The sequence below is a fragment of the Ostrea edulis genome, chromosome 10 (assembly GCF_947568905.1).
Source record: "Ostrea edulis chromosome 10, xbOstEdul1.1, whole genome shotgun sequence".
Classification (NCBI taxonomy): Eukaryota; Metazoa; Mollusca; class Bivalvia; order Ostreida; family Ostreidae; genus Ostrea; species Ostrea edulis.
Genome location: NC_079173.1, coordinates 39,672,368 through 39,700,156, shown reverse-complemented (window position 1 = coordinate 39,700,156; position 27,789 = coordinate 39,672,368). Strand labels below are relative to the sequence as shown.

General features: G+C 34.8%; 1 protein-coding gene across 2 annotated transcripts; it reads left to right on the top strand.

Moving 5' to 3' along the window:
* The first annotated feature begins 196 nt into the window (after positions 1 to 196).
* On the top strand, positions 197 to 27,665 carry LOC125666064 (acireductone dioxygenase-like). 2 transcript variants are annotated; one of them, XM_048899191.2, is made up of 7 exons: positions 197 to 373; positions 4,873 to 4,963; positions 5,508 to 5,641; positions 6,470 to 6,548; positions 7,994 to 8,070; positions 9,930 to 10,056; positions 10,211 to 12,107. In XM_048899191.2, exons 1-7 carry the CDS (start codon positions 222 to 224, stop codon positions 10,268 to 10,270), a joined length of 720 nt encoding a protein of 239 aa, XP_048755148.1. In that variant the 5' UTR covers positions 197 to 221; the 3' UTR covers positions 10,271 to 12,107. The 2 variants fall into 2 exon arrangements, with proteins under 2 accessions (XP_048755148.1, XP_048755149.2); XM_048899192.2 differs by lacking the exons at positions 7,994 to 8,070; positions 9,930 to 10,056; positions 10,211 to 12,107 and adding exons at positions 19,101 to 19,220; positions 23,902 to 24,081; positions 26,637 to 27,665 and having other exon boundaries at positions 200 to 373.
* Positions 27,666 to 27,789: the final 124 nt, after the last annotated feature.

Here is a 27,789-nt window from a genome sequence, read left to right as displayed (position 1 = left end):
AGTTATTGTTGTATTCAGTGCCCATAAAGATTAGATAAGATAGCATATTTAATGAGTTATTGTGAAAAGGAAGTTAAAATACACGATATACATATCATATCTATCTATTTTAAACACAATGACGATATCAATGATATTTTATCTCCTCTACATATCACAGATAGATTCACTGTAACAGAAAATTATTTCATTTGCTGAGATTATTAAGCTCATTGACGACCATGAAATCCTTGGTGATTTTATTAACTCTACTTAACACGCTGTTTTACATATCCGCACAAAGCACATGTAAAAAAGTGAATTCGTGTAAATGTAAATTTGACAATGGGGACGTGATTGATTTGTCGCCGGTGGCGAAATCCGACGGAGCCGCGTAAGTACCAGTTTGTAAGATTACTCAATGATAGGCCGAGTTGTTTGTTATTGTAAGTCTCATTTGAGAATTTTTCATTTACTTTGAGACATCGCAAGCACAGGGGCTAACTCCGTTCTGGGCCCGGACTCTGTGATACCATAAATATAGAAAGGGGTCCAACTCTGACACAGATAAAAAAAAAAACAACTATCCACTGGCTTCAAATGCCTAACAATAAGAAATTATGTGCGATATGCGTAATTTGCCGGTCTCTATGTATGGATTAATGCTTGAACTATACCTGCATGCCAAATTTCAAGCCACAGCTTCTTAAAATAACAGAGATATACGTCATCGTTCTCTCGATTTCACCTGTTTATTTTTACTAGGACATTTACCGGTCCAGGTCATTGGTTGCTTTCTTGGCTATGACAGTGGCGATGACGTATATCTCTGTTATATTTAAGAACTTGTTGCTTGAAATTTATTTGGCATGCAAGTACTTCGAACATTAATCTATGCAGGGAGACCGACATATTACGTATATCGCACCTAGTTTCTGACTTTTGAGGCGAGTGGGTAGATTTTTTATCTGTGTCAGTATTAGACCCCTTTCTATATTTATGGTATCACAGAGTCCGGGTCCAGAACGGGCTTAGCCCCTGTGGTCGCAAGCTTTACGTGATGTGCCACAAATTTTGACCGATCAATGGTGCCCAGGCCAGGGCCGTAAAAGTGTTGTTTCATTATCGAGACAACACCTATTCAAGGTCTGATTTTTGGATAATTTTTATACGTCTTGGCAATAATTTTCCCTTCATATTGAGACGATACCTGCTGTAGGCGTAGTACCGCAATGTGTGCTTAGTGCTCTGGGATTTTAGAGTGCCAACGCCTGCCGCGACACGGGATCTCCGTTCTTCAGGTCATATCTGAAAGACCCGTGATTCTCGCATCTAAATACCGAGCGTTTGGCAAAGGAGCAATCACTTCCTATGCTTATGTCTTAGGTTTGACGCGGCCGTGGCACAAGTCACAAACTTCCGGTTACGAAGCGAACTATCTACCAACGACATACCGCGACCGGTAATTTGTATTGGAGATACATGTACACATTAAAAGCTCATAATTGGCACACAAGTTTTATATTACATCACAATGTGTGTCAGTGCAATTTAGGCCAAGATCAAGACTGTCAGAATAAATGTTGACCGTGATATTTTAAGGGAGGAGCAAGGTTACTTATAAACTGTATATCACATTTTAGTTGCGAGGACTATGCGTGATTGCGATCCAGTTCTCGCTTATAAACTCTTACACATAGAAGACTTAAGCAATAAGTAATGATTCGTGAGAGTTTTGTTTCGTTAATAAATACATCATCGCATCCATGCTAAATTAAGATCTCGCGAAATAAAAGACAATACCTGTACGCCATGTTTCTGAACTGAGGTCATTTAACCAAGGTTAAGGTGTCGAGTAGAAATACCTGAAATAATTCTCAGGGCCCTGACTTTATATTGAAGGAAGAATAAAATCCGGTATAAATGTTAGAATCAGATGTTCAATGGAGGCAGAATATCCTTGCATCCGTTTACCTCACAAAGATATGGGATTCACGGTGGGTATGACCGGTCGGCAGGGGATGCTTACTTCTCCTAGGCACCTGATCCCACCTCTGGTGTGTCCAGGGGTCTGTATTTGTCCAGCTCTCTATTTTGTATTCCTTGTGGGAGTTGTAAGATTGATCACTGTTCGCTATATCTTCGCCTTTCTTAAAGCATAATTTCAGACAGGGTGTCCTTGTATTTTGGATAAACGTCTCTTTGTCTAGACAATGTGTTATAACTTTGCAACTTGGGTCATTTGGAAAAGTTTTTAATAAAATAAGTTACTTGATCAGGGCATGCAATCTATAACGAAAAAAATCCCACTATTTCTGAAGATGTTTAGAACATATAAAGCTCACTAAATTTGAATGAGAAATTTTCCCACTGCGTCATCAACACATCTAACCGAAGTTATTCGTCTGAGTGAATATGGCACATTGAATTATGTAACGATTTGTTGTGCTATAGAAGTGTACCAAATGATCCATGAATGATTCAAACAATTCTCAAATCAAACTGCTTAGTTAAATCCAGTGTAAGATTCTCAAATCAAACTGCTTAGTTAAATCCAGTGTAAGATTTTCAAATCAAACTGCTTAGTTAAATCCAGTGTAAGATTTTCAAATCAAAGGGAATCATGAAAGAGTACGATATTGGCCTTGCTTTCTTACAATCAACTTTCTCTCAATGTCGCATGAGTGCGATTTTGCCGTCAATCTCTAAAACATTTCATAAGGTATAAATTCCCTAAGTGAATCGTGTTATTGCGCCTCTTGGCAGTTTTTCAACATGAAAATTGAAAATAATGGCCAAATTTGTACATTTATCACTTTTTGTCCTAATTATGAGCAATGGTAAATACGCCTCATGCTGAAGGCCAGTTATTATTCGTCATTTTATAGGGTGTTCGTTGATATGAGCGATGTTATGCTTTTAGACTAGACACTGGTATTATCGACTATTTTTATTTTCTTGTACTCGCGAAGTGCTAGATTATTTGACAAGGCAGAAAATGTAAAATTTATTTCAAAAATAAAAATCAACGATATATATCGTATATAAGGATATCTTACGTTTAAAGAATATCAATTTATCAAGGGCTTTATTACTGCTCGCCCAACTACCCATGTTTTAAATACATACAATGGGTCTTATGAATTAATAAAGTGTTATAGGCAAGTTACAGATACTCCTACTAAAAGTGTGCCCGTTTACTGTGCTCGAATTAAAGGAGTCAAATATTGTACAGTAGAAGAGTTTGATATCTGTTTAATTTCAGATATCGTGATGTGAAGGACAGTCGAATAGTTTGATATCTGTTTGATTTCAGATATCGTGATGTGAAGGACAGTGGAAGAGTCTGATATCTGTTTGATTTCAGATATCGTGATTTGAAGGACAGTAGAAGTCTTATATCTGTTTAATTTCAGATATCGTGATGTGAAGGACAGTAGAAAAGTTTGATATCTGTTTGATTTCAGATATCGTGATGTGAAGAAAAGTAGAAGAGTTTGATATCTGTTTAATTTAGGATATCGTGATGTGAAGGACAGTAGAAGAGTTTGATATCTGTTTGATTTCAGATATCGTGATGTGAAGGACAGTAGAAGAGTTTGACATCTGTTTGATTTCAGATATCGTGATGTGAAGAAAAGTAGAAGAGTTTGATATCTGTTTAATTTCAGATATCGTGATGTGAAGGACAGTAGAAGAGTTTGATATCTGTTTGATTTCAGATATCGTGATGTGAAGGACAGTAGAAGAGTTTGACATCTGTTTAATTTCAGATATCGTGATGTGAAGAAAAGTAGAAGAGTTTGATATCTGTTTAATTTCAGATATCGTGATGTGAAGGACAGTAGAGTAGTTTGACATCTATTTGATTTCAGATATTGTGATGTGAAGGACAGTAGAAGAGTTTGATATCTGTTTAATTTCAGATATCGTGATGGGAAGGACAATGTCTAAAATTGGAAATAATCTCTACATCGAAACGCAAGAGCATGTTCTGCGTAGGATCAGTTTTTAGATTGAGGCAATCTACTGACAAATAACGTGATGTTATATGGGTTTCAACTCTCTGGTGAAAGGTTTAAAGTCAACGTGTCGTAAACTCTATGGTCGTTATAACGATCTAATTTTCAAATATAACTGGTCGTTCGAATGATGTCGGTTCCGTTGAATTGTGTCTACTTGTATGTACGTGTTTTTATTTTCGGGTATTGGTAAAGATTGACGGCCGTAAATAATGATTTGATGTATATGTTCTCAAACTTCGTGACGAGTCAGACAGTAGCGGATATTCACACCATTACTATGGTTGACTTTGTGTGCATTTTCAGTTTTACATTTTCGCTGTTTACTTTTTATACCTGTATTTGTGGTATAGGTGCGTCGCCTTATGATTCAGGGGATGGGCACAGGTATTCATAAATCTAGATATTGTTTTCTTTACAATGTACAGTGTAACTTATTGAGTACTATTTATTCCACAAAAAATGGTTTGCATTCAGAATTTCTCTTTGACATTTGGAACGTTCTGCATCTTCTTAGAGAGTATCGGTTGTGCTATTTCTACAGAATATAGAAATACTACAAAGTTTGGATGATGAGTCAAAGAAGAACTTTTAGATTTATGAAAAAATCCTAATACATGAAGTACCGATTTAAAAACAATGATAAATTCTATATTTATACATTTAGCGTGTGTTTATTGTTTTCTTAATATCAATTTAAACAACTTGTGTGGACTTTATTCACGAGAGAGAGAGAGAGAGAGAGAGAGAGAGAGAGAGAGAGAGAGAGAGAGAATACAATATCATCAAACATGACATAATGTGCAATTGTCAATAAACAGTAGAGGTCTTAGAGTGACACCTTTGCTATATGTCTGCTTCTGTTTCCCAGATTTAATGACGTATTGGACAGTAGCGGGTTGGACACGTTTTCCTGGAATCCATGCACATCTTTCTCGGAAGGAGCATGCACTAATGCAGCGGTAATTATCTTGTCTAATGAAAATTAGCTTTGACCAATTCTCAGCAAAATGTATACAATTAGATGCATGAAAGTTAAAGATAACGAACAGTGATCAATTTCATAATTACTATAAGGAAAACAAAACAGAGAACACGTAACCCTGGGTATACATGTATCAGGCTTCTAGGCGATGTAAGTATCCCCTGTCAATCGGTCACATCCGCCGTGAGCACGAAGTGGTGGAAACAACCAACAGTGATCAATCTCATATTCTCATGCATGTGATACATTAATACAATTACTGGAGGGAAGGGGGGGGGGGGGGGGTACAGGAGATTATGGCTATAGGATTATACGGGATGCTTACCTTTCACTAAATGTTCTCCTTAATGTCATCATAAAAAAAAATGATTAATAGATTATCAGTTGTGATCAACGTAATCATTTCATGCATGGCCATTTCCTGTGTTGCGTCCCAAAACATCCTTTACATTGCATTTTTTTCTTCTTCATTTTTTTTTTAAACGGTTTACACAAAACGTGAAATTAAGCTCGTGTTCTAGGTATGCCAAACCCATGCAGATTTGCAGTACAACTGTGGAACACAGGAGAGTGCTGTTTTTGGTTATGATGACACAGAACAAGTGTACACACTCACATATCAGGCAGATACCGTTACAAAGAGCAACGATTTAAGGTAAGCCCATATATACTGTAAAGCAGCTTTTATTCGCGACTACTTTATTTCGCGATTTAACAGAGATAGACTAGTTATTAAGGAAATATAAGAGACATCAATGGACTGGTTTACGACGTGAACTATTCGCGATGATGGGATTATCGCTATCTTCGCGAAAATTTCTCGCTCGCAAAAAACTTAGTTTACAGTATTTCGTTATACCCATTTGATTTTTTTCCATCAGTTTCCACAACTGGTGATGCGGTATATAACTTATTCCACAATGATTTTTATTATATCAAAGGAAGCTATCATAGAGCCTTTTTTCATTTTTATCGAGAATAAATCTAACATTGAAAGACATTGGTAATATTTGTCCATACCATACACATACGAACAAGTGTAGATAATGTACATAAAAGAAAGCAATAGACATAGAATATCAATTAGCATTAATCGTTTTTAAATCGACAAACAATTTGATGTTACAAGGGTTTCAGCAGTCTCGTTTAAAGTCAGCATTTCTCATAGTGTATGGTCGTTATAATGATTTAGTATACCAATACAACCTATCATTGGGTTAAATGCTGTCTGTCGGCTTTCATACTGATTGTTAGGTCGTTCTTGGCACACTTATTTTGACTACGGATTACTCCGTTTACCTGATTGGGATATAAGGATCACGGCGGATGTGACCGGTCGACAGGGGATTTTTTGCCTTCTAGACACCTGATCCCATCTCTGGTATATCTAGGGATCCGTGTTCGCCAACTCTCTATTGTGTATTCCTTGTGGGAGCTATGAAATTGATCACTGTTCATTATCGTCACCTTTCATCCATTTCAGAATCACAACTCTGTTTCTTTTCTGTCAGCAAGGTCCAGATGTCTTTGAGCCAACTGGGGAAACAGGGCAAGCGACATACGTACGTAGAATGTTTTTATTATCATTATTTAAAGAAAACAATTGCACTATATTGTATTATAATTGTGTATTAAACTTAAAAGGACATGGACACGATTTGTTCTAGAAATTGTTTTGAATTCTAATGTTTAAACTGCTTAACTAAGGTATTACTATTGATCAGCAAAAATTGAATGTCAATAGTCAAGGTACATGGGAGATACAGAGATCACAATTCTTTATTATGTAAACAAGGCTCGTGTAATGTTTTTAAAGCAGTTTTTTTTTTTCAATTCATAAGTGAATTCTTCACACAATCAAATATTTTTCTAGTGTTTTGCACAGCTCATTTTATTTTAAACACGCTATTTTCTATTAAACAGTCTAATGTAAACAAAAACATGGCACGAACCTTGTTTATATAACAAAGAATTGCAAGTGCTGTGTCTCACTTCTAACTAAAAAACTGACAGGGGATGCTTACTCCTCCTAGGCACCTGATCCCACCTCTGGTGTGTCCAGGGGTCCGTGTTTGCCCAGCTATCTAGTTTGTATTGCTTATAGGACTTATGAGATTGATCACTGTTTGTTATCTTCACCTTGCATTCAAAATTTGGTTGACCATTAGAAAAACTTTAGTTAAGCATTGTAAACAATAAAAATTTAAAAATAGAATTTGAACATTTTCAGCTCAAATCGTGTCCATGCCCCTTTAAGACCATATCTCTTATAATGAATGTATACTGAAAGAGGGTTACTTTAACAAGATTTGATGCATCTGTGAAGCACAGAACTTTTTGACTAAATATCAGTTCATGAAATAGAAAGTTCATTGCATACATTTTCTGGTCTCATACAAATGGGAAATTTAACAGTATGAAATTTTTCATGGCGTCAAATAAGGACGTTTATTATTGTTGGTTGGGGGTTTTTTTGGTTTTTTTTTTTTTTTTTTTTTTTTTTTTTTTTTGTATTACTTCTTATTTCACCTTTCGTTGAACTTTAACCTCTGATTTAAACATTTTGATACTTGAAAAAAAAACTACTCAATTTATTCTGTCAGCATTGTCAATTACCTTTTGTAGTTTATTTCATCCGTATCTGCAATTTGACAAGAATTACTAAGATAAAGTAACACAGTAAATCAGAACACATTAATGATGAAGTAACACAGTAAATTTTCCATGGCGTCAATTAAGTACGTCATTTTGTCAGTTGTTTTTTGTATTAATTCTTATTTCACCTTTTGCTAAACTTAAATTCATGGTTAGGCGATCCTCCGTGAACAGAACATGTCAAATTTATCACTCAACATTCTGAAATAATTTCTCTTTAATGATAAATGTACAATGATGAGATTGTGTATTTTACATGTAAAATTTTGATAGTGTGTTTACAGTTGCGTATGAATAATAATTCAATAATTGAAAATCCTTCTCGTCTAAGTAATGCACTCTATTTTTTCAGAATTTGTCTTTCAAAAGTAAATACTCATGTCCCAGGTCAGATGCTGGACTGTCTGCCGGAACCATTTTGATTATTATGTAAGTATAAGAAAATTTGCAGGTAATTACAGAAGATTCAGTTTCATTGTCCTTATTTCCGTGAGCGATACAGCTCATTGGATTCACATAAATATACACAGGCAGTACAGTAGATATAAAGATATAATGCATACAGGAACCGTATATGGAGAGTGTATAAACTTATATAACGTTATATAGTAATATTATTCCATAAATTTAAGTTATATATAAACACAGTATCTATATATATATATATATATATATATATATATATATATATTATAGGATTAAACATTCTTTTTGAAGAATTTATCGATGTGTAAACTCCGGACATTTTACTCACAAACTGAATAAAAGTGCGAAGCACTTTTATGTTAAGTTTGTGAGTAAAATGTCCGGAGTTTACACATCGATAAATTCTTCAAAAAGAATGTTTGATTCTTATAATTCCAATTCATTCACTTCATTAACAATTGCAAAAATTTGAATAGTTTCCCTGCACTATGTTATTTGTTTTCAGGCGTGTATGAATACATCGCGTTTTCGGATTTATTGATGTGTAAACTCTTGTTCAGCTTTATTTTTGTCCAATCAAAACAATTGTAATAAATGATATTGGAAATATATATATATATATATATATATATATATATATTACAGGTATTCATAACCAATTACACTGATTCATAATATGTACTGTATCTGATATATGCGAGAGAGAAAATATGCTCTATATACTAATTAATAACAGTGTCATTACGTAGTTTCGCGGCATATTTAAGATATTTACCTAAATTCCTTAGTTCTTTGATGTTATCTACACCCAGAAACTCGATCAATTTAAATACACTTGGTTTTGCATAATAGAATTGTGTAATATATTTTTTTCTTAATTCATTATAAAGAGAGCATCCTAGAATGAAGTGGAATTCGTCTTCAATATCATTTAAATTACAGTATTTACAAATCCTCATATTTCTGGGAATATTATTATGTCTACCGGTTTCTATGCATAATGAAGGTGATGAGGTTCTATAACGATCGGTAATAAGCTGCTTACTATACGAGTCTATTAGTTTTGTTAGATAATACTATAATACCAACAACAACAAAAAATCACGAGTCTTCCGGATATGGCCTTAAAAACGGAGGTCCCGTTTTACGTAAGGCGTTGGCACGTTAAAAAACATTCCCTAGCTGCTAAAGCCGTAGGTCTAAATTTGTGGAGCTTCACCTACAGATGGTGACGTTTCAATATGAGTGAAAATTTTTAACGGAATGTAAAACAGACAGACAAACAATACTTTAATATACAATGTTTCATACCGGTAGTTAGGCCGTTCTTGGTACACTGATTTTGACTACGGATAACTCCGTTTACCTGATCAGGATATAGGGCTCACGGCGGGTGTGTGACCGGTCGACAGGGGATGCTTACTCCTCCTAGACACCTGATCCCACCTCTGGTGTGTCCAGGGGTCCGTGTTTGCCCAACTATCTATTTTGTATTGCTTATAGGAGTTATGAGATTGATCACTGTTCGTTATCTTCACCTTTCATCTAACACTGGTGAATAAAACCCAGCTATCTCACTGCGATTCATTTCTATAGTAATCACTGATAGGTGGTGCAGCTGGGAAGTGTAGATCAACAACATGGGACTATTGATAGACTTGATGATTTCGTAGAAGAGACAGGGAATACATGTACCAGATCGTAGAGCTCACGACGGGTGTGAGCATCTGATCCCTCCTCTGGTATATATCCAGGGGTCCGTGTTTGCCCAACTCTCTATTTTGTATTCTTTATATGAGTTTTGAGATTGATCACTGTTCGTCATCTTCGTCTTTCATTCAAACTGTTTTTGTATATCTTAGATTTGTTGCCATGATTCCCGTATACCTAATTGGGGGAGTTTTGTTCCAAGTCTTCGTCAGAAAGAATAGCGGCATGAAAGTCATTCCTAATTACAATTTTTGGGTTGGACTTCCTGGGCTTATCAAGGTAGGCATGCGTCACACCCCCCAAAGATGGAAATAGATTTAAGCAGACAGCAATAATCTGTAGTTCCATTGAGATGTCACTTTCAGAAGATAAATAATAGTATTAAGTGTGTGCAATAATGTGCTATATTTCTTTTTACATGTACATGTTTTAGGATGGCATGCTTTTTATCATCCGTGGAGGACGAAAAAAAGGAACTTACAACAGTATATAAAACAGTAGTGCTGCCGGAGACCCGGTGCCTTGCAATGTGAAAATTCTATTTCGTGAGATTCAATACATGGTTAAGGACACTGAGCTAAACTGATGCTAAAAATGAATAATCAGGAATAGGGCAATTTTGATGAACGTACTGTTTAGTACCATGATTGTGTTAAACTTATACGGTACCAATTGTGATACACAAGATGCGCATTTCGACAAACAATGTCTCTTCAGTGATGCTCAAGCCGAAATTTTGGAAACAGAGTGCCAAAGACTGGAGTCAAATTCGTCTAAGGATCAGAGCTATGCATGAAGGAGATAATCTGTAGTTTTTGAAATGAATTTCTAAATTTTATCACGGCAATTAAGTACACTTTCGTATTTTAAAGCTAGTAACGAAGTACTTAGTTACAGGGCTGTAGAAACACATCCACAGTGAATGGTACTAATGTTTAGCTTTATTGTTCACTAGTATAATACTTTCTTCCGTCGTCGATGATTTCGTCACTCCTCCGTCGTATAATGCGTATAAACCCGCAATATAGCTCTTATTAAAGATAATCATGTGAGAAATAACAATGACTGAATTACGAAATCAATGTTGATAGAAGAACACTTCACCTCTCCCTTTCCAGCAGATAATCAAAAGTTGATGAAAACGCAATATAGTCATCCACATGCGAGTTTTATTGTCATTACACAGACAGGTTCCTGTTAATATACGGACAATTTTCAATCAGCTATATGAAGAAAATTGTCTGGTATTGCAGAAAATAAACGATAAATTCACTATGAAATATGGTTAATGCATTGTCTAAATATTGGCAAAATTATATTTGTAATCAGTTAAATGTATCTTCTCTCTTTTGCAACCTTTGGTTATGAATTACTGCAAGTACATGTAACGGCATTTTATGGTCAAACTTCATAGAGATAATCATAGTACTGAAAGTACTTAAAGCCAGGCTTTGATAATGACGTACTACAATGCATAGTCGAGGTTAAAAATAGCAAAGTCTACTTCCTGCTCTTAAATCAGTAGAACAGGTTTTGATAGGCATCAGCAAAATAAAACAACAGATATTTGATAATATTCATAAAATGTCTATTTTTTTTTTAATATCCATGTATCAACACCCCAATGACAATTTTTTGTTAAATATTACTTGTGCAAACCTATCAGATAGAAAATATAAGAATTACATGTATCTAATTGAATTTAGAACTTTATTGTTAAAAATAACAGGTATTTTGAAAAATGTAACTTGTTGTAGAGGATGAATTCCATTTCATACTTAAATGTCCATAAATACTATAATGAACTGAGATCAAAATGTAAAACTTATACTGTACCAATTTTGATGCACATGATGCGCATTTCGACAAATGATGTCTTTTCAGTGATGCCCAAGCCAAAATATTGGAAATTCGAAATAACAATAAACTTGCAAGAACTAAAAGAAAAAAACCAAGGTGCCAAAGACCAGAGTCAAATTCTTCTAAGGATTAGAGCTATGCATAAGGGATATAATCTGTAATTTTGAAATGAATGTCTTAATATATATATATATATATAAAAAGAATAGTATTATAAAGGACCGAGTGCTTTCAAACTGGTTGAATTACTAAGTGTTCAAAATGTCAAAGAATTGGTTAATTTAAGAAAGTACTTGCATTCAACATGCTTACGAATAGATGCTTAGTTTAGCTTTTGTTCTATTTATGTATACTCGCCGGTGTGATGTTTGTATATACTGTATCATATTTATGTTATTCTGTTTCTGATGAATCGTTTGACCTAAGATCAATAAAGAACTTGAACTTGAAATATATCAAGCACAATATCATATGTTGTATTGAGATCTGGATATACAGTTTTAAACGTAAAGTAAAAAAAAAAAATAATATAACAATAAACGATTTTTCTGATGAATTAGTACATGGCGGAAGGGGGGGGGGGGACAATGAAATAAAATTGCATTTTTGTAAACCTATTTCCATGATTTACCGTTGAGGCAATGGAATAGGTTTCAGCTTTATATTATACCATATTGCTGTATCTTATTGATGGTATATATTTCATCCGGTGGGGGCCGTAATGATTTTTAATTGTTGTGACAATGGGGTGGATATTGCACGAGTTTTCACGGCAGTGGCCTAATTCAATGCATGGGGTTTGTGTTACGAGGACCCTATGAACGATCGGTAAGATTTTAAGTACAATATATACTTTCACATATATACACGCTTTTTACGGTAGCGTGAATTTCGAAACTGGTCTCTGGTTTGAAAACTAATATATGGTTAAATATATTCTGGTAGAATAGACATATGTATGCGTATTTTGTAAAAGGTGGGGAGAAAACAGTTGCGACAGTGATTTTACACAGTTAGTACGTAGTAGAAATATTTGATATTTAGGCTATCGGGGCTGATTGCTCGTGCGCGGTGTCAGGCCATGGAATTTAGACACTTACTTTCCAGTTTTGTAATTTAATTTCCGATAACATATATTTAAAAAAGGAAATACATATATAATAAATTATCTATTTATATATTAAGGGTGAATGACCTCAGGCCTAGTAAATATTCCCTTCTCGGGAAGTCTCTGGTGCCAGTCTTTAAAAATTATTGCTCAGGAGCTGAGAATTGACAACGGTGATTTGAATAGATTGGAGAAGAGCCACTCGTTAACCAGGTATTGTTATTTGAAGAAAATAATTAAACAGCACTACAGCATTATGGAGATATGTTGACATTTATTTAACCTTTGTGTTAAATGTAGATGTAATCTGAAGAGTTTGAGGGCCTTACAGGAGATAATTTGGGGAATGTCTTAAGACTAACTGGGAGAGAGGAGAGCGTTGACAGTTTAGTGGTACCTGTGCATGTTGCGATTGCATAAGCAAATTTCGTGGGGTCACCAAAAAGGCCAATCTTAACTCCGCTTTTATGCTGAGGCTCATACAACGCTTCAGTAACTACGAATGGTCAGGCAGCTACTACCACTCCCACCCGGGCTATTAATATCTGTTGATGTGGCAATTTTAAAAGATGCTGATTTTTACTCCAAAACATTCATTCATTGTAAATATGAGAATTCTGATTTATGTAAGCTTACAAATGAAGTTGTACGGTGTAGCCGAGGATAAGAAAATTGCAAATGTTGTAGCTGATTGGATAAAAGGGGAAACATGTGAAGGGTTTGGGACAGTTGATGAAAAGGGAAAATAGGGAGTATATCAATTTAGAAGCTTGGGAAATGTGATGCAATCAAATATACAACTGATGGAGCAACCACATTGTCCTTCTTCGCCTTATCTCATGCCGTTTCTGGGTACCCCCCAAGGTTTTGGGTTTCCTCATTCATCTGATAGAGGCATTGATGTTCGTCCTCGTAGAGACCAGGGGCACTTTATAGCAGATTATGCAAAAATTAAGAAGTAAATTATTGTGTCTTTCGGTACATAGCCTTTAACTTCAGGGTTTTAGTACCCTTTCTGATGATTCACATAAGATTTCGCAAATTCTATGGTCGTTATAACGATCAAGTTCGCCAATACAACCTATCATTGGTCAAATGCTGTCTGACATGTTTCATACCGATTGTTAGGCTGTTCTTTGCACACTGATTTTGACTACGAATAACTCCGTTTGTCTGATCAAGATACAGGGCTCACGGCGGGTGTGACCGGTCTACATGGGATGCTTACTCCTCTTAGGAACCTGACCCCACCTCTGGTATATTCAGGGGTCCGTGTTTGCCCTCAACTCTTTATTTTGTATTGCTTAAAGCAGTTGTGAGATTGATCGCTGTTCGTTATCTTCACCTTTCATTTTTAAATTCCGTCTTGTTTTTATTGGGACCGGGTGTTCTTATATACGGGATTATTTCGGAATTTTCAAAAGCATTTCATGCAGAAATTAGCTCTGACTTAAATACCGACAATGAGATGGGGAAAATAAAAACCGATTCATTACAGTACCATAAAAAATTATTATTCGTATTTTAAGTTTTAGAATTTATTCAGTCTAGAAGGTTTACACAACATGCACGTTTCAACTTCGGCAGATCTACAATGTATAATTCACGTACTACTCCAGTATAAATTGACCAATGAAATAACTAAAGAAAGTTGCAAAATTCATTAAAAGGGTCTTTAACTTTAATTTACGATGTGAACTAAATGAACGGTAGGCTTAGCCAAATCCATGAAATACAACTTCAAGATCTGATCATAAATTTGATAGCTTGAAGAAATCCACTGCCACAGTGAAACAGAAAAGATTTGTCAAAGTTGAGAATTGCAGTCACCAATGGCTTTTCCTAAAGTTCAAACATGACGTAAAATGATTATTTTTTAATTGTAAATCTCTAAATACTTTTACTAAGTTGATGAGAAAAAACACGATTTAATTTTTTTTATAACACTGTTAAATATAAACCATTTTCATACAGGATTTTTTTTTTTACCTATGAATAATACAAGTTGTTAATATTTTAATGTTTTCTTTCATTCCTTTGTCAAAACATAGAACAATTTTTAGAAAGCATGGATCAATCAGCAAACTTTTTTTTTTTTAAATCATTAACATAAATATTTTAAGGTACACTGTAGCTCATTCCACTGAATTTTTATTTTATGGCTCGTTAAAACACCTCTTATGAAGTATGATTTCACCATCGAATAAGTGATACTAGCTCTCAAGTTTTTATATGATATTTTTTATGATTTATCCCAGAATGATAAAAAGGGTATCTTGTTTCCAAATAAGATACTCTAGAGTCCAAATTTCGCTGTGATTTGATGCATAATATGAATATCTAAGGAAACATGCCTAAACGACTCAGACAGACGTTCTAATTTTTTGAATAAAAAATATTTATGAAAATTTAAAACGTTATTTGCTAATCTTTTTTTTAAATCTACGGATAAAGTCTTCAAAAACATGTCAGTTAGGGAAAAAAAGATATATCAGACAAATATATTTTAAAAAGAAATTGAAATGAAATGGTCATAATTCAGAAATATTACGATTTTTCTAATTTGAACTAAGCCCGATGGGAATTATTAAAAGAAAAAGTCATATTGAACATTATAATCAGAAAACCACATTTCCTTGATGTAAAATGGTTTACAAATTAAACGACTTTATAAAGGAAATTGATTTCTTGATGAACATGCAGTGCATACATTTAGCAACACTATGATTATTTTGATAATTTCTATCAATATTGATCGGGATCTGTGCTTTTTTCTCCAGTTTGAATATTGTGATTTTATCTAAAATGCAGTCATTTCGTTTCAATTTCTATTTATAATATATTTCCTCGATATATCTCTATTCTAACTAACATGTTTTTTGAAGACTCTATTCATAGATTTTAAAAAAAATATTAACAAATAATGTTTTAAATTTTTATAAATATTTTTTTCTAATTTTTTTTAGAACGGTAATATGTGAATCATTTAGGCATGTTTTATTAGATATTCATATCATGCACCAAATCACAGCGAAATTTCTTATTCAAGTGGAAACCAAACACCTTTTTTTTTATCAATTCGGGAAAAATCACCCCCCAAAAAAATCATATGAAATGATTGAGAGCTTGTATCACTTTTTCGATGGTGAAATCTTACTTTATAAGAAGTGTTTTAACGAGCCATTAAATAAAATGTTAGTGTAATGACAAAGCCGAGTTAACAGGGTGGCGAAACGACTAGGAACCGACTCGCTCGTGAACTCCGTGCAATAAGTGTGTCAACGTTGTAGAGGTAAACACCGGTCGCAGTCCAAAATCTAAAGATGGTACGAGCATGGTTCATGAACGATGTGACTGAGGATCAGAGGAAACCCCACATGACGGACCCGCCACAGTTTGTCACCCTGGATCAGCTGGAGGAACTGGGGGTCCTGTATTTTGAGGTACATGTACTGTATGTTGCATGGTTGAGTCGCGGACTTTCTGCGATGTGCGCATTTTGAAATTAATGTACAGCTGCAGACTATTAAAGCGCTGTAAATCCACATTGTGACATCCTGGTGATTTGTCATTTAATTTCTTCTTCAAACTTCACTTCTTGTCAGTTTGTGACTATTATAGGCCTAGTAGTCACAGACACCTGAAGTGTGGATAGCTGGCTAGAACCCCCCCCCCCCCCCCCCCCTTTCTAGAATGAAATTGTTTTTTTTACAGAACCGATAAATTATTGGTTCTGTTTAAACTAATGTAGCGGTCAGCCGGGTTCGAATCCCAGTCTGGTCCTTTTCATCTTCTCCCTTCCTGTTACATTTGGTGCCGTAGACCAGCCCCTGGAACTGACAGGTGAAAATGCCAGCTAGGGATAAAGATCCTAGATTGATGTCTTCAAGTGTGAAGACATTTAAGGAGGGAGTAATGTAGCAGTCAGCCGGGTTCGATTGCCGGTGGCCAGTTAGCTCAGTTGGTAGAGCACCTGACTAGAGATTCAGGAGGCCTGGGTTTGAATCCCGGTCTGGTCCGTTGCATTTTCTCCCTGTCACACTAGAAATGGGAGAGCGGATCTATACAAGCTATCCACACTTCAGGTGCCTGCATGTGGTAGCAGATAACAAATAGGTCTACTGTATGCATGTGTGCACGCACTGTCTGCAGGCACTGGTGCTTGGGCTTTAAAATATGAATCTTATACATATGTAAATTATTTACATATGTATAAGGTTAGATGTGTACCTAAGCATCTGTGTCTGAAGTGATCAAAGTCATTAAGTACCGAATGTTGTTTCCGAAGTTTTTGCTTTCATTTGTTATTTAGGCATTATCATGTTATTTGATTCGCGATAAAGTGTAAGAGTTATTTGCTCTTTAAATTTGGTTTATTCCATTAAATTACTATAGGAATATGCAAATTTTCAAACATTTGCATATGGCACAGGTGAAATAAGTATAAATTAAAACAACCGTGTAGGGTGGTGGTGGGGGATGGTGGGGTAGACGGAATAAACTGTATATCAAAGATCTGCTGTATATCAAGTAACATGATTATGCCGTTATTTATTGAGTAGATCCAGTTTATCCAACACTCAAGCATGAGTTCAACTCCGTAGTGGAAGAAGAATTAAGATTAAGTTTGACTTCTGTCACTCATGATCGACTTATTCTATCCAAAAATGTTACATATAGGTTTCCCTTATTTTTCACAAATATTTTGTTTATTTTTTAAAGAAACCGTTTCATGAAATTGTTATGAATACTATTACATCGTTACAACCAGTTTTTGCGAAATTTGGATAATGCTGATGAAGGAAAATTGCAATTTTCTGACATTGATACAGGTATGGGTGTGCTAATTGATAAAACATTTATCAAAACTGCAACATCTACTTATTTTATCATTTTTATTTGTTACTAAAATATATTATTTGAAGAATCAACAATAAAATATAAGATTGCAACCTATTCTTGAAGGGTGGAATCACCTTAAATCCATGGTTGTGTATTATGAATGGATAAGACCTGGATTCGAACCTGGACCCTCCGAGTCTCTGGTCAGGTGCTTTACTAACCTCAGGGTCCTTTTACCCAATTTGTTCTTATTTATACTTATTATAGTCCCCGGTACTGATTTTTAAGAATATTACTTTAAACTGACATCCTGAGTACAATCTCTCAAGTGTATATATATATGTCATTAAGGAGGTACTCTACTGTACATCGTCATAATGACTGACTTTCTTTTAAAACATGAATAAAAATATTTGTGTATTAAGTTGTGTGTTCGAGTCCAGATGCATGGGTTTTAATTTTTTTTTCAAATCCCATTCTACTAAAACTGAATTATTTTTTATTTACTATAATTAAAGAAAATTTGAAAGTTTTCAATTCAAAATATTGTTAACATACATATCCTCCACTTTTCATCCATATCAAATTTCTCTGGTGTAGCATTCCTCCTTAAGGTAGCTCACTACACTAAAGCTTATACTGTATATGACACCATGTCTCAAGATGGCGATTTAAATGTTTTGTGAAATTATTTGTATCGATCGATTTGTTTGTCTGTCATCGTAGCTCAGTTGTTAAAGCATTGGACTGGTGAACTGCAGATCTCGAGTTCAAATCCCATATGTGTTGAAATAATTTTTTTGAAAATCATGTTTTTAATATCCAAATTTGTATATTTTTTGCCTTTTTGGCATATATACTTATTGTATATCATCATATCTTTTATAATTAAATCAATTGGTACTGATTTGAGAAACTATTTCTGGGTGTAGTGAGCCACAAACCTTAATACATGTGTATGAATTGTGTATATAGAGAATAGAGTGGACAAGAGGCCCCTGTATTCCATATATATTTCAAACTAAGCTATCTAGCCACCGGTGATCAAACCTGTCTGACCACAATTCTCCCCCTTAAATGTCAGAATTTGAGAGAGTGACAATGGCAACAATCAAAACTAGGCATATTTTTCTCGTGTTTTTTTTTTGTTTTTTGTTTCCTGAGGATAGGGATAGGTCTTTCCGAAAATTATATTACATCTTGGGGGGGGGGGGGGGGAGAGAGCAGTCTTATTGATATTTATTTTTTTCCTGACAATTCACAACCATCGGATCCACAATAATTGGAAACTGGAATAAAAAGAGAAAACAATTTAGAATAAAGTTCCAATCAAACGAAGGGGGAGGGGGGGGGGGGGATACAGGTCAGCTGAAACAATATTTCAAAAGGCTAGCCAATATTCATCCTGGCAAAATATCTTTGGGATTTACCATCAGGTTGAAATCACTTCAATTTGGGCATTCAAATATTCTCTGTGCCTTTTCTCACTCATATTTATTGATGATTTGAACAGATTAACTCTGACCCGGCTAAAGGAGAGGAACAGGTGAAGAAGTTACGGGCAGACCGGGGCTACAGTTACCAGGACATGATCACATGCAGCAGAGACAAACTCCCCAACTACGAGGAAAAGGTCAGAATTCCTTACATTGACTGCAGTGTTTATCTTTTACTCATACTGGGTAGTACTTAAAGGGGCATGGACACAATTCTGAATTATTCCAGCTGAAAATTTTCAAATTTTATTTTTCCATTTTGAATGTTTAGAATGCTTTAAATGTTTCAGTATTTCTAAATTCTCAGCAAAAGTTGAATGTCAGCTGTAGAGGTACATGGAGCCGGGAGGATACAGAGCTTGCAATCCTTTGTTATGTAAAACAAGGCTCGTGCCATTTTTTTGTTTACACAATCTGATTGTTGTTTACATCCATAGGTTAGAAATACTAGTAAAACTTTCATTAAAAGCGTATTTTTTCAATTTACAAGTTAATTCAAAACAAAATTAATTAGTTTCTAGCACTTTACACATCTCATTATTTTAAACATGCTATTTTTTACTGAGCAATCTATATGTAAACAAAAACATGGCACGAGCCATGTTTACATAACAAAAAATTGTGAGTGTTGTATTTCACTTGTAACTCAACAACTGACACTCAAATTTTGGAGGACCATTAGAAATACTTTATTTAAGCATTGTAAACAATAAAAATGGAAAAATGAAATTTGAAAATTTTCAGCTCAGATCCTGTCCATGCCCCTTTAAAAAATGAACCTATGTTTTATGTGCTAATTCTGGGTGGGTGGGTGGGTGGGGTTGACCTTTTCTGATCACCTGTTGTGTGGCGTCCCGTTTGCTAAATTTTCATGGTTTGGACTTCTACTCCTGACTTGATTTACCAGAACTTTTGAATTTGCCACCTGAGCTAAAAGCTCAAGTGAACTTTTCTGATCTTCTGTTGTATCTCATATTGTCTATCTGTCTTTAAACTTTTCACATTTTCATCTTCTTCTCCAAAAATAAGCCAGGAAAACTTAGATTCCATATAGCAATACCTTACATTTTATACCATGATCTGGTGACCTTGAAGTTTGACCCACAGTTTAAAACTTTAACCTTGCATGCTTAGTTTATTTTACATCTGTTTCTTCTTTTTTTAACCTTCTAAATTAAATATTTATATCAGTCCATCCTTACAAAAATGTTTGTTTGGAATTGCCGCCCGGGGGTTTCAGACCCAGGAAGGAGGGAGGGAATTTATTTATTTCTCTTTTTATACCCCCCGCAACAAGTTGTGGGGGGGGGATATACTGGAATCGGGTTGTCCATCTGTCCGTCCGTCTGTAGACGCAATGGTTTCCGGGCTCTAAAGCATTACCCTTTCCACCTACCGTCACCATATCATATATATGGACTACCCATGGGATGAAGATGTTCCCTATCGATTTTGGGGTCAAAAGGTCAAAGGTCAGGTGCACTGGACATCGAAGTAGCAATATGGTTCGGTTTGTCATGCCATTTGTTTTTTACACTCAGAAAAGAGGTAGTTTATACCTATTACCAACACCCTTTGGGAGATTGGGGTAAGCGGGGGGTATTCTTAGTGAGCATTGGTCACAGTACCTCTTGTTTTTGCATTGAAGTTCAATTTAAAATTCATAATGATGATATAAAACAGTGAACAGATTTATTTTTCTGACAAGATATTTTTTCTTTTCGTTCAAAAACAATCAAGGTGAAAAAATGACTGTTCAAAACTCTGACAAAGGTGATCGTTCCTATCTGAGTGTGGTCTCATCAGTCTATTTCAGAGGGTTTCTCTTTGAAAATCTTTATCCCTTTGACAAGACAATCGGCACGGACTGGGAGAACCTAACAGAATTTCTGTATAAATTTTGGTCCTTTCAAAACGGCATCAGCTGATGCACAGTAAAAGCATAAATCTTTTCTTATTCCCTTAGCTCACTGCTACATTAGCCTATATAGTATGCAAACTCCATGTGCACATCAGAATGACGGATCCATTTAACATTGCATGGCCATCTGACATAACGGAGTTTTTCATTACGCTTGCGATCTGTGCGAGGATCTCTTTCTCTAAAACTGTGCATTATATTGTCGATTTTCACTGAATAGAAACATGCAAAGGGATATTTGGCTCATTAACAGGATGCTTTACAGTCGTGCAGAAAGTCAGGGTTCAAGTCCGGGCCACGGCAAGACCTTTTGTAGTCATTAAAATAGGTAGTGACAGTTCCATCGGCAAAAACTCGGAATCAGGTGTGAATGTCACGGGTCCTTGGAGATGACCTTAAAAACAAATGTCCCATGTCACAGTAGGTGTGGCACGCTAAAGAACCCTCACTGCTCAATGCCCGTAAGCGCCGAGCATAGGCCTAAATTTTAAGACCTTCATCGGTATTGATGACATATCTCCAAATGAGAGAAAAATTCTCGAGAGGGACGTTAGTTAAGATACAAAGAGACATTTTGGCGGGGAGTACTTGTCAACGACAATCTTCTAAATGCTTTATTACAGATAGCAAGGGGAAAAAAAGCCTTTTACTGACAATGAGAAAACAATCTTTGTATTAAACTGAAGTATCTTATTGCAGACATTGACTTTCTATTCCATAAAAGGCCCCAAACAGTGCTGCAATGTAAATTTTATTTAGAGAGGAAAAAAATAGTTCCGACAGCAGTCTGATTGTTCCAGCAACTGGTTGTCAAGGGGGTGTGTCCCCATACCAAACCAGTTTATACAAAAATAACCTGCCTTCCTCAATTTGAATTCAACCAATCAGAGACTAGAATACAATAAGAATTAAATTATTTCAGAATGAACACTAAATGAGCCATATTTGAAAGAGGAAACAAAGTAGTCATTGTTTACAATTTTTAAACGAGTGCCATTTTATTGACCTCTACTTTCTGCTCAGAGGATTCAGGAAAGGAAGAAATTAGTCATCATGTACAACATTTCATATGAAATGAATTACAAGCCTTGAATTATGATATGTCTTAGTGAGTGTTAGGGTTTTATATATACTCAAAATTGGGGAAAAGTGATTGTGCTTGACATTGGAAATTGTACCATTTATTGATACATGTACAAGTTATATAGGCACAGCGGGGTTAAGGAGTCCCGAGTAAAATAACAAGTAATAAAGCATATTCATATAAAAGTAAAATTCTTTCAAGCGTTGCATATTTTTAGTAAAAATTGTTTGTCAATACATAAACAAACATCATATCACGTGGGGAAATCCTTTGCTTAACTATTACGTCGTCATACAAGTGACGTAGAGCTATTTTTATCCGCTAGACTTTTACTTGTTTATCACCTTGGTACAGGTGAAAGATGCACACAAATCATTTGCAGTTTGGGCTTGATATGTCGACATTGATGTGGTAAATTTAAAAAGTGATACGGATCGGTACAATATCCTCTCAAATATAGCAATTTCCATTATCTCAACTCAAATGTTGAGCATTTTCCACATTCACATTCAAATTGTATCTAAACGAGGCAAAATATTGTACCTTCGGTATCAAAATCCTAAATCTGCAATTAGTTACCTTTCTGAATATGCCTTGATCGAAATAAAATATCGTCATCTTTCACCTGTATGGAGTCGATATGTATATGCATTGGTTTTCTTTATTCCAAATGACTATACACATCGGGGGCGATATCAAGCTCACAAAGTGATGTAAAGATTACTTTACAGTCTTTCGTGCACATACTATATATAAAAATATGAGACTTATATATATTATCGAAGAAAACTGGGGAAAAAATCATCTGACAAACAGATTTAAACACATACAGCTTGAACACTAGATAACGGCAATAAATAGCGAGAAAATATTATGACATTTTCCCCGCGATACAACTATAGACCTGTACATCATGACGTACATTTATAGTGACGTCATATAGTATGAAGTGCACCGAGGTACATTATATGATGTTTGCTTTAACTTTACTCGGGACACCTTAACGCAGGGGCATCGCGAGGTCCTTTTCACAGCAGGTGTGGCACAATAAAGGTCCGTCTTCCTGCTCAAAGGCCGTAAGTGCTGAGCATAGGCCTAGAATTTGCAGCCCTTCACTGGCAATGGTGATGTCTCCATATGAGTGAAATATTCTCAAGAGGGGCGTTAAACAATATTTAATCAATAATCGAATGGATAGTGCTGGTAGGTGAATTCAGTGGTGCCTTCTTTTTACAGAACTTTTGGGGTAGATTTACAATGTACTAGTAATTCATATTCAAAATTTGTACATGACAAATGAATATTTACATAATTAATACATACATGTATATATTATTACTACAGTAACTTGATCCAAAGAGTCGGCTCACATTGAGTTGACAGGAGACGTGAAGCGTCAAGTTTTATCTGATGATCCGCTTCTGTCAACTCAGTTTATTATGTATATACCCCCTTATGTATTTCAAATCCACATTTATAAGATAATGAATATAATATAAATTATTTAAAACACAGACATACAGTGAGATTATATTTTCTGTATGCAATTTTGTTTGAGATAAGGTCGATATTTTCTACAAAAATGTTGCATTGATGCATTGTGACGTCATCAGTTTCAGAGGTTACAGAATCAGAAAACACCACAGTGTGGTGATCCAGAAAATCGGATCACACTCTGTGAAATCAACCGCATCAAACAACGAAACATCAATGGGTATATAATAACACATAATATCAAAGCAATAGATCTGATGACAAACTGATCAGATGATAGCATTTTCTGATTGTTAATATGAACTGCAATCAATTTTAGCTGAAGCATTTCTTTGAGGAGCATCTTCATGTCGACGAGGAAATCCGTTATGTTACTGAGGGGAGCGGATACTTTGATGTTCGAGACAAAAATGACAAATGGATCCGGATTGAAGTAGTGCCCAATGACCTTATCATCCTCCCAGCTGGTATCTACCACAGGTTTACTCTGGACGAAAAGGTGAGAAATGTTTGTCTACCAAAGGTTTTACTCTGGACGAAAAGGTGAGAAGTATGTACCAAAGCTTTTATATTAACCTTCAGGTGATGTAATTCGAAAATTTTAATAGTTTTAAAATTGGAAATAAATGCAGACAAAACCATAACATTTAAGTATTATTATTTACAGGCCTTGTATGAGTCATTTGAACTCATATTGATTCTTTAAAAAAGATTTGAACAAAATGGCCTGTATTATCCATTTAAATCATTTTCTTATCAAGGATTTTCGTTGTTGTTAAAATATTTGAATTATTGTTTAAAAATCCAATTAATTTTCAATGTCATATGAATGTTTGTGACATTACACAACAGATTGGAAGAACAGGTTAAATATTGAATATATTCAAGCAGATTTTCCTATGAAGAACTTGAATGTCTTGCTGTTGTAGGACAATAATGTTCACATCACATATTGCTAATCCAATTCATTACATAATGCCACACTAAATAATACCATTGACATCACATTCCTCATATAATGTCATGCCAAATAATACCATTGACATATCACATTCCTCATATAATGTCACACCAAATAATACCATTGACATCACATTCCTCATATAATGTCTCACTAAATAATACCATTGACATCACATTCCTCATATAATGTCTCACTAAATAATACCATTGATATCTCATTCCTCATATAATGTCTCACTAAATAATACCATTGATATCTCATTCCTCATATAATGTCTCACTAAATAATACCATTGACATCACATTCCTCATATAATGTCTCACTAAATAATACCATTGATATCTCATTCCTCATATAATGTCTCACTAAATAATACCATTGACATCACATTCCTCATATAATGTCTCACTAAATAATACCATTGACATCACATTCCTCATATAATGTCTCACTAAATAATACCATTGATATCTCATTCCTCATATAATGTCTCACTAAATAATACCATTGATATCACATTCCTCATATAATGTCTCACTAAAAATCATTGATATCTCATTCTTCATATAATGTCTCACTAAATAATACCATTGACATCACATTCCCCATATAATGTCTCACTAAATAATACCATTGATATCTCATTCCTCATATAATGTTTCACTAAATAATACCATTGACATCACATTCCTCATATAATGTCTCACTAAATAATACCATTGATATCTCATTCCTCATATAATGTCTCACTAAATAATGCCATTGACATCACATTCCTCATATAATGTCTCATTAAATAATACCATTGACATCTCATTCCTCATATAATGTCTCACTAAAAATCATTGATATTTCATTCCTCATATAATGTCTCACTAAATAATACCATTGATATCTCATTCCTCATATAATGTCTCACTAAATAATGCCATTGACATCACATTCCTCATATAATGTCTCACTAAATAATACCATTGATATCTCATTCCTCATATAATGTCTCACTAAATAATACCATTGATATCTCATTCCTCATATAATGTCTCACTAAATAATACCATTGATATCTCATTCCTCATATAATGTCTCACTAAATAATACCATTGACATCACATTCCTCATATAATGTCTCACTAAATAATACCATTGATATCTCATTCCTCATATAATGTCTCACTAAATAATACCATTGATATCTCATTCCTCATATAATGTCTCACTAAATAATACCATTGACATCACATTCTTCATATAATGTCTCACTAAATAATATCATTGACATCACATTCAGTGTATGTCTCACTAAGTAAAAGCATTGACATCACATCACATTCATCATATTATGGCACACTAAAGGAGATATGATTATGAAATGTCAATTGTAAAGTCTCCCAAATGAAGTACTGGCTGTATAGAAGTGGGCTTTCTCTGATTAATACTGTTTCTCCCACATTAATAATTCCTTTTTACAAAATCCATACTAAATCTACAAATCTAATATTATTTCTAAATATTTAAATCACAAAGACCTTGATTTTGTTTTCTTTAGTAAAACTGTTGTCACTTGACCCTAGTTTGTAGGTCCCAACATTTCTGCTTTTCATCACCAATATCTTATATAATTGTTTTATTTCCTTCAGTAAAACTTATGTCACTTGACCTTGACCCGCTTGTAGGACACAACCCCGTGGGGATCCGGCTTAGAATATATCCTCAGTACCCCTTGCTTGTCGTAAGAGGCGATTAAAGGGGCGGTCCTTTGGATGAGACCGAAAAATCCGAAGTCCGTGTCACAGCAGGTGTGGCACGATAAAGATCCCTCTCTGCTCAATGGACATAAGCGCCGAGCATAGGCCTAAATTTTGCAGCCCTTCACTGGCAGTGGTGACGTCTCCATATGAGTGAATAATTCTCGAGAGGGATGTTAAACAATATTCAATCAATCAATCACAACATTTCTGCTTTTCATCACCACTAACTTGTACAATTGTTTTGTTTCCTTCAATAAAACTGTTGTCACTTGAACTTGATCCTAGTTTGTAGGCCACAACATTTCTGCTTTTCTTCACCACTAAGTTATATCGTTGTAGAACTACATTCAGGCCCACCGTTTTTTCGTGGGAGAACCGGTTTGGACCCCACATAACAGGCCAGCAGACGATATGGATGCTCGTAAATCCTACCTTAAGGACTTCCCAGTGTCCGGTTAAATACAAACATTTACCGGGCAGTGTAGAACAGGTGACATATATTCAGAGATGAACTACCATGTTGTAAAATGGTATTACATGTACATATGTAATGTTTGGAGTATTCACAAGATTGTTTGTAAATTACATGTATAATAAAAAACAAAACTTGGTTAGGTTTTACAAGAACAATGGAAGTAAATATGATGCATGTATTCTGGTATTTTTAATTAATTATTGTATATTTATATTTGATGAATTTGGATATGAGTGTCCCTGATAATAAATTATAGAAATGCAGTCTCGGTGGATAGAAAAATAAAGCTCCTCAAAGAAGTAATTTAAATCAATTTTTAAAATAAACTAAATTTATTTTCCTGTTTTTTAAGTGCTCCAGAACACTTTTCACCTGTTATATCTTCATGTATCATCTTTGTCCAGAATTTCCATATGCAATATTAACCAAATATATACATGTATAGCAGTCACTCATTATCATTAGATAGTCAGTAACCCAGTGTATGTTAATATGTATTGGCAGATTGTTAGCTTATGTCCCATAGTGTACTTATAGATGCCAAACCTCTGTTAAAAGTAGACATAAATTATATTGAAATCATGTGAAAGGAAATTAAGGAGATAGCTATATTGGATTGTTTATGGGTTTTCCTTTTTTTTTGGGGGGGGGGGGGGGGTCTTTTTTTCTTTTTGTATTACCTGGTGATTGTTTTTTTTTTTCCAGGATGAAATTCTTTGTACATGTAATCGTGTCAGTGTAAACCTCCAAAATCAGCATGGCGTTTGAAAAGACGTTGCTTGCATCTTTTTACGATTGTGCTTTGTTTTTCTAATGTACAATATGAAATAGCAAATGCAATTTTGTAAGCATAATTATACACTTTTGTAATAGAAGTATTATGTTTAACTCTATTATACGTGTTGCTGTTATTCTGTTATTGTTGCATTACAAGAAATTACACCAGAGTACATTCATGCCTACTGTACTGCACAGTGTAGGTTTTTATGTCACCCGAGTTACTCAACTACAAGTGAT

What these genes read in the sequence shown, in the direction of transcription:
- LOC125666064 (XM_048899192.2), top strand. Translation starts at nt 222, where the DNA reads ATGAAATCCTTGGTGATTTTATTAACTCTACTTAACACGCTGTTTTAC. An exon ending in GCGAAATCCGACGGAGCCGC is followed by an intron (nt 374 to 4,872) that starts GTAAGTACCAGT and finishes TCTGTTTCCCAG; the next exon opens with ATTTAATGACGTATTGGACA. An exon ending in GGTTTACTCTGGACGAAAAG is followed by an intron (nt 24,082 to 26,636) that starts GTGAGAAATGTT and finishes ATATCGTTGTAG; the next exon opens with AACTACATTCAGGCCCACCG.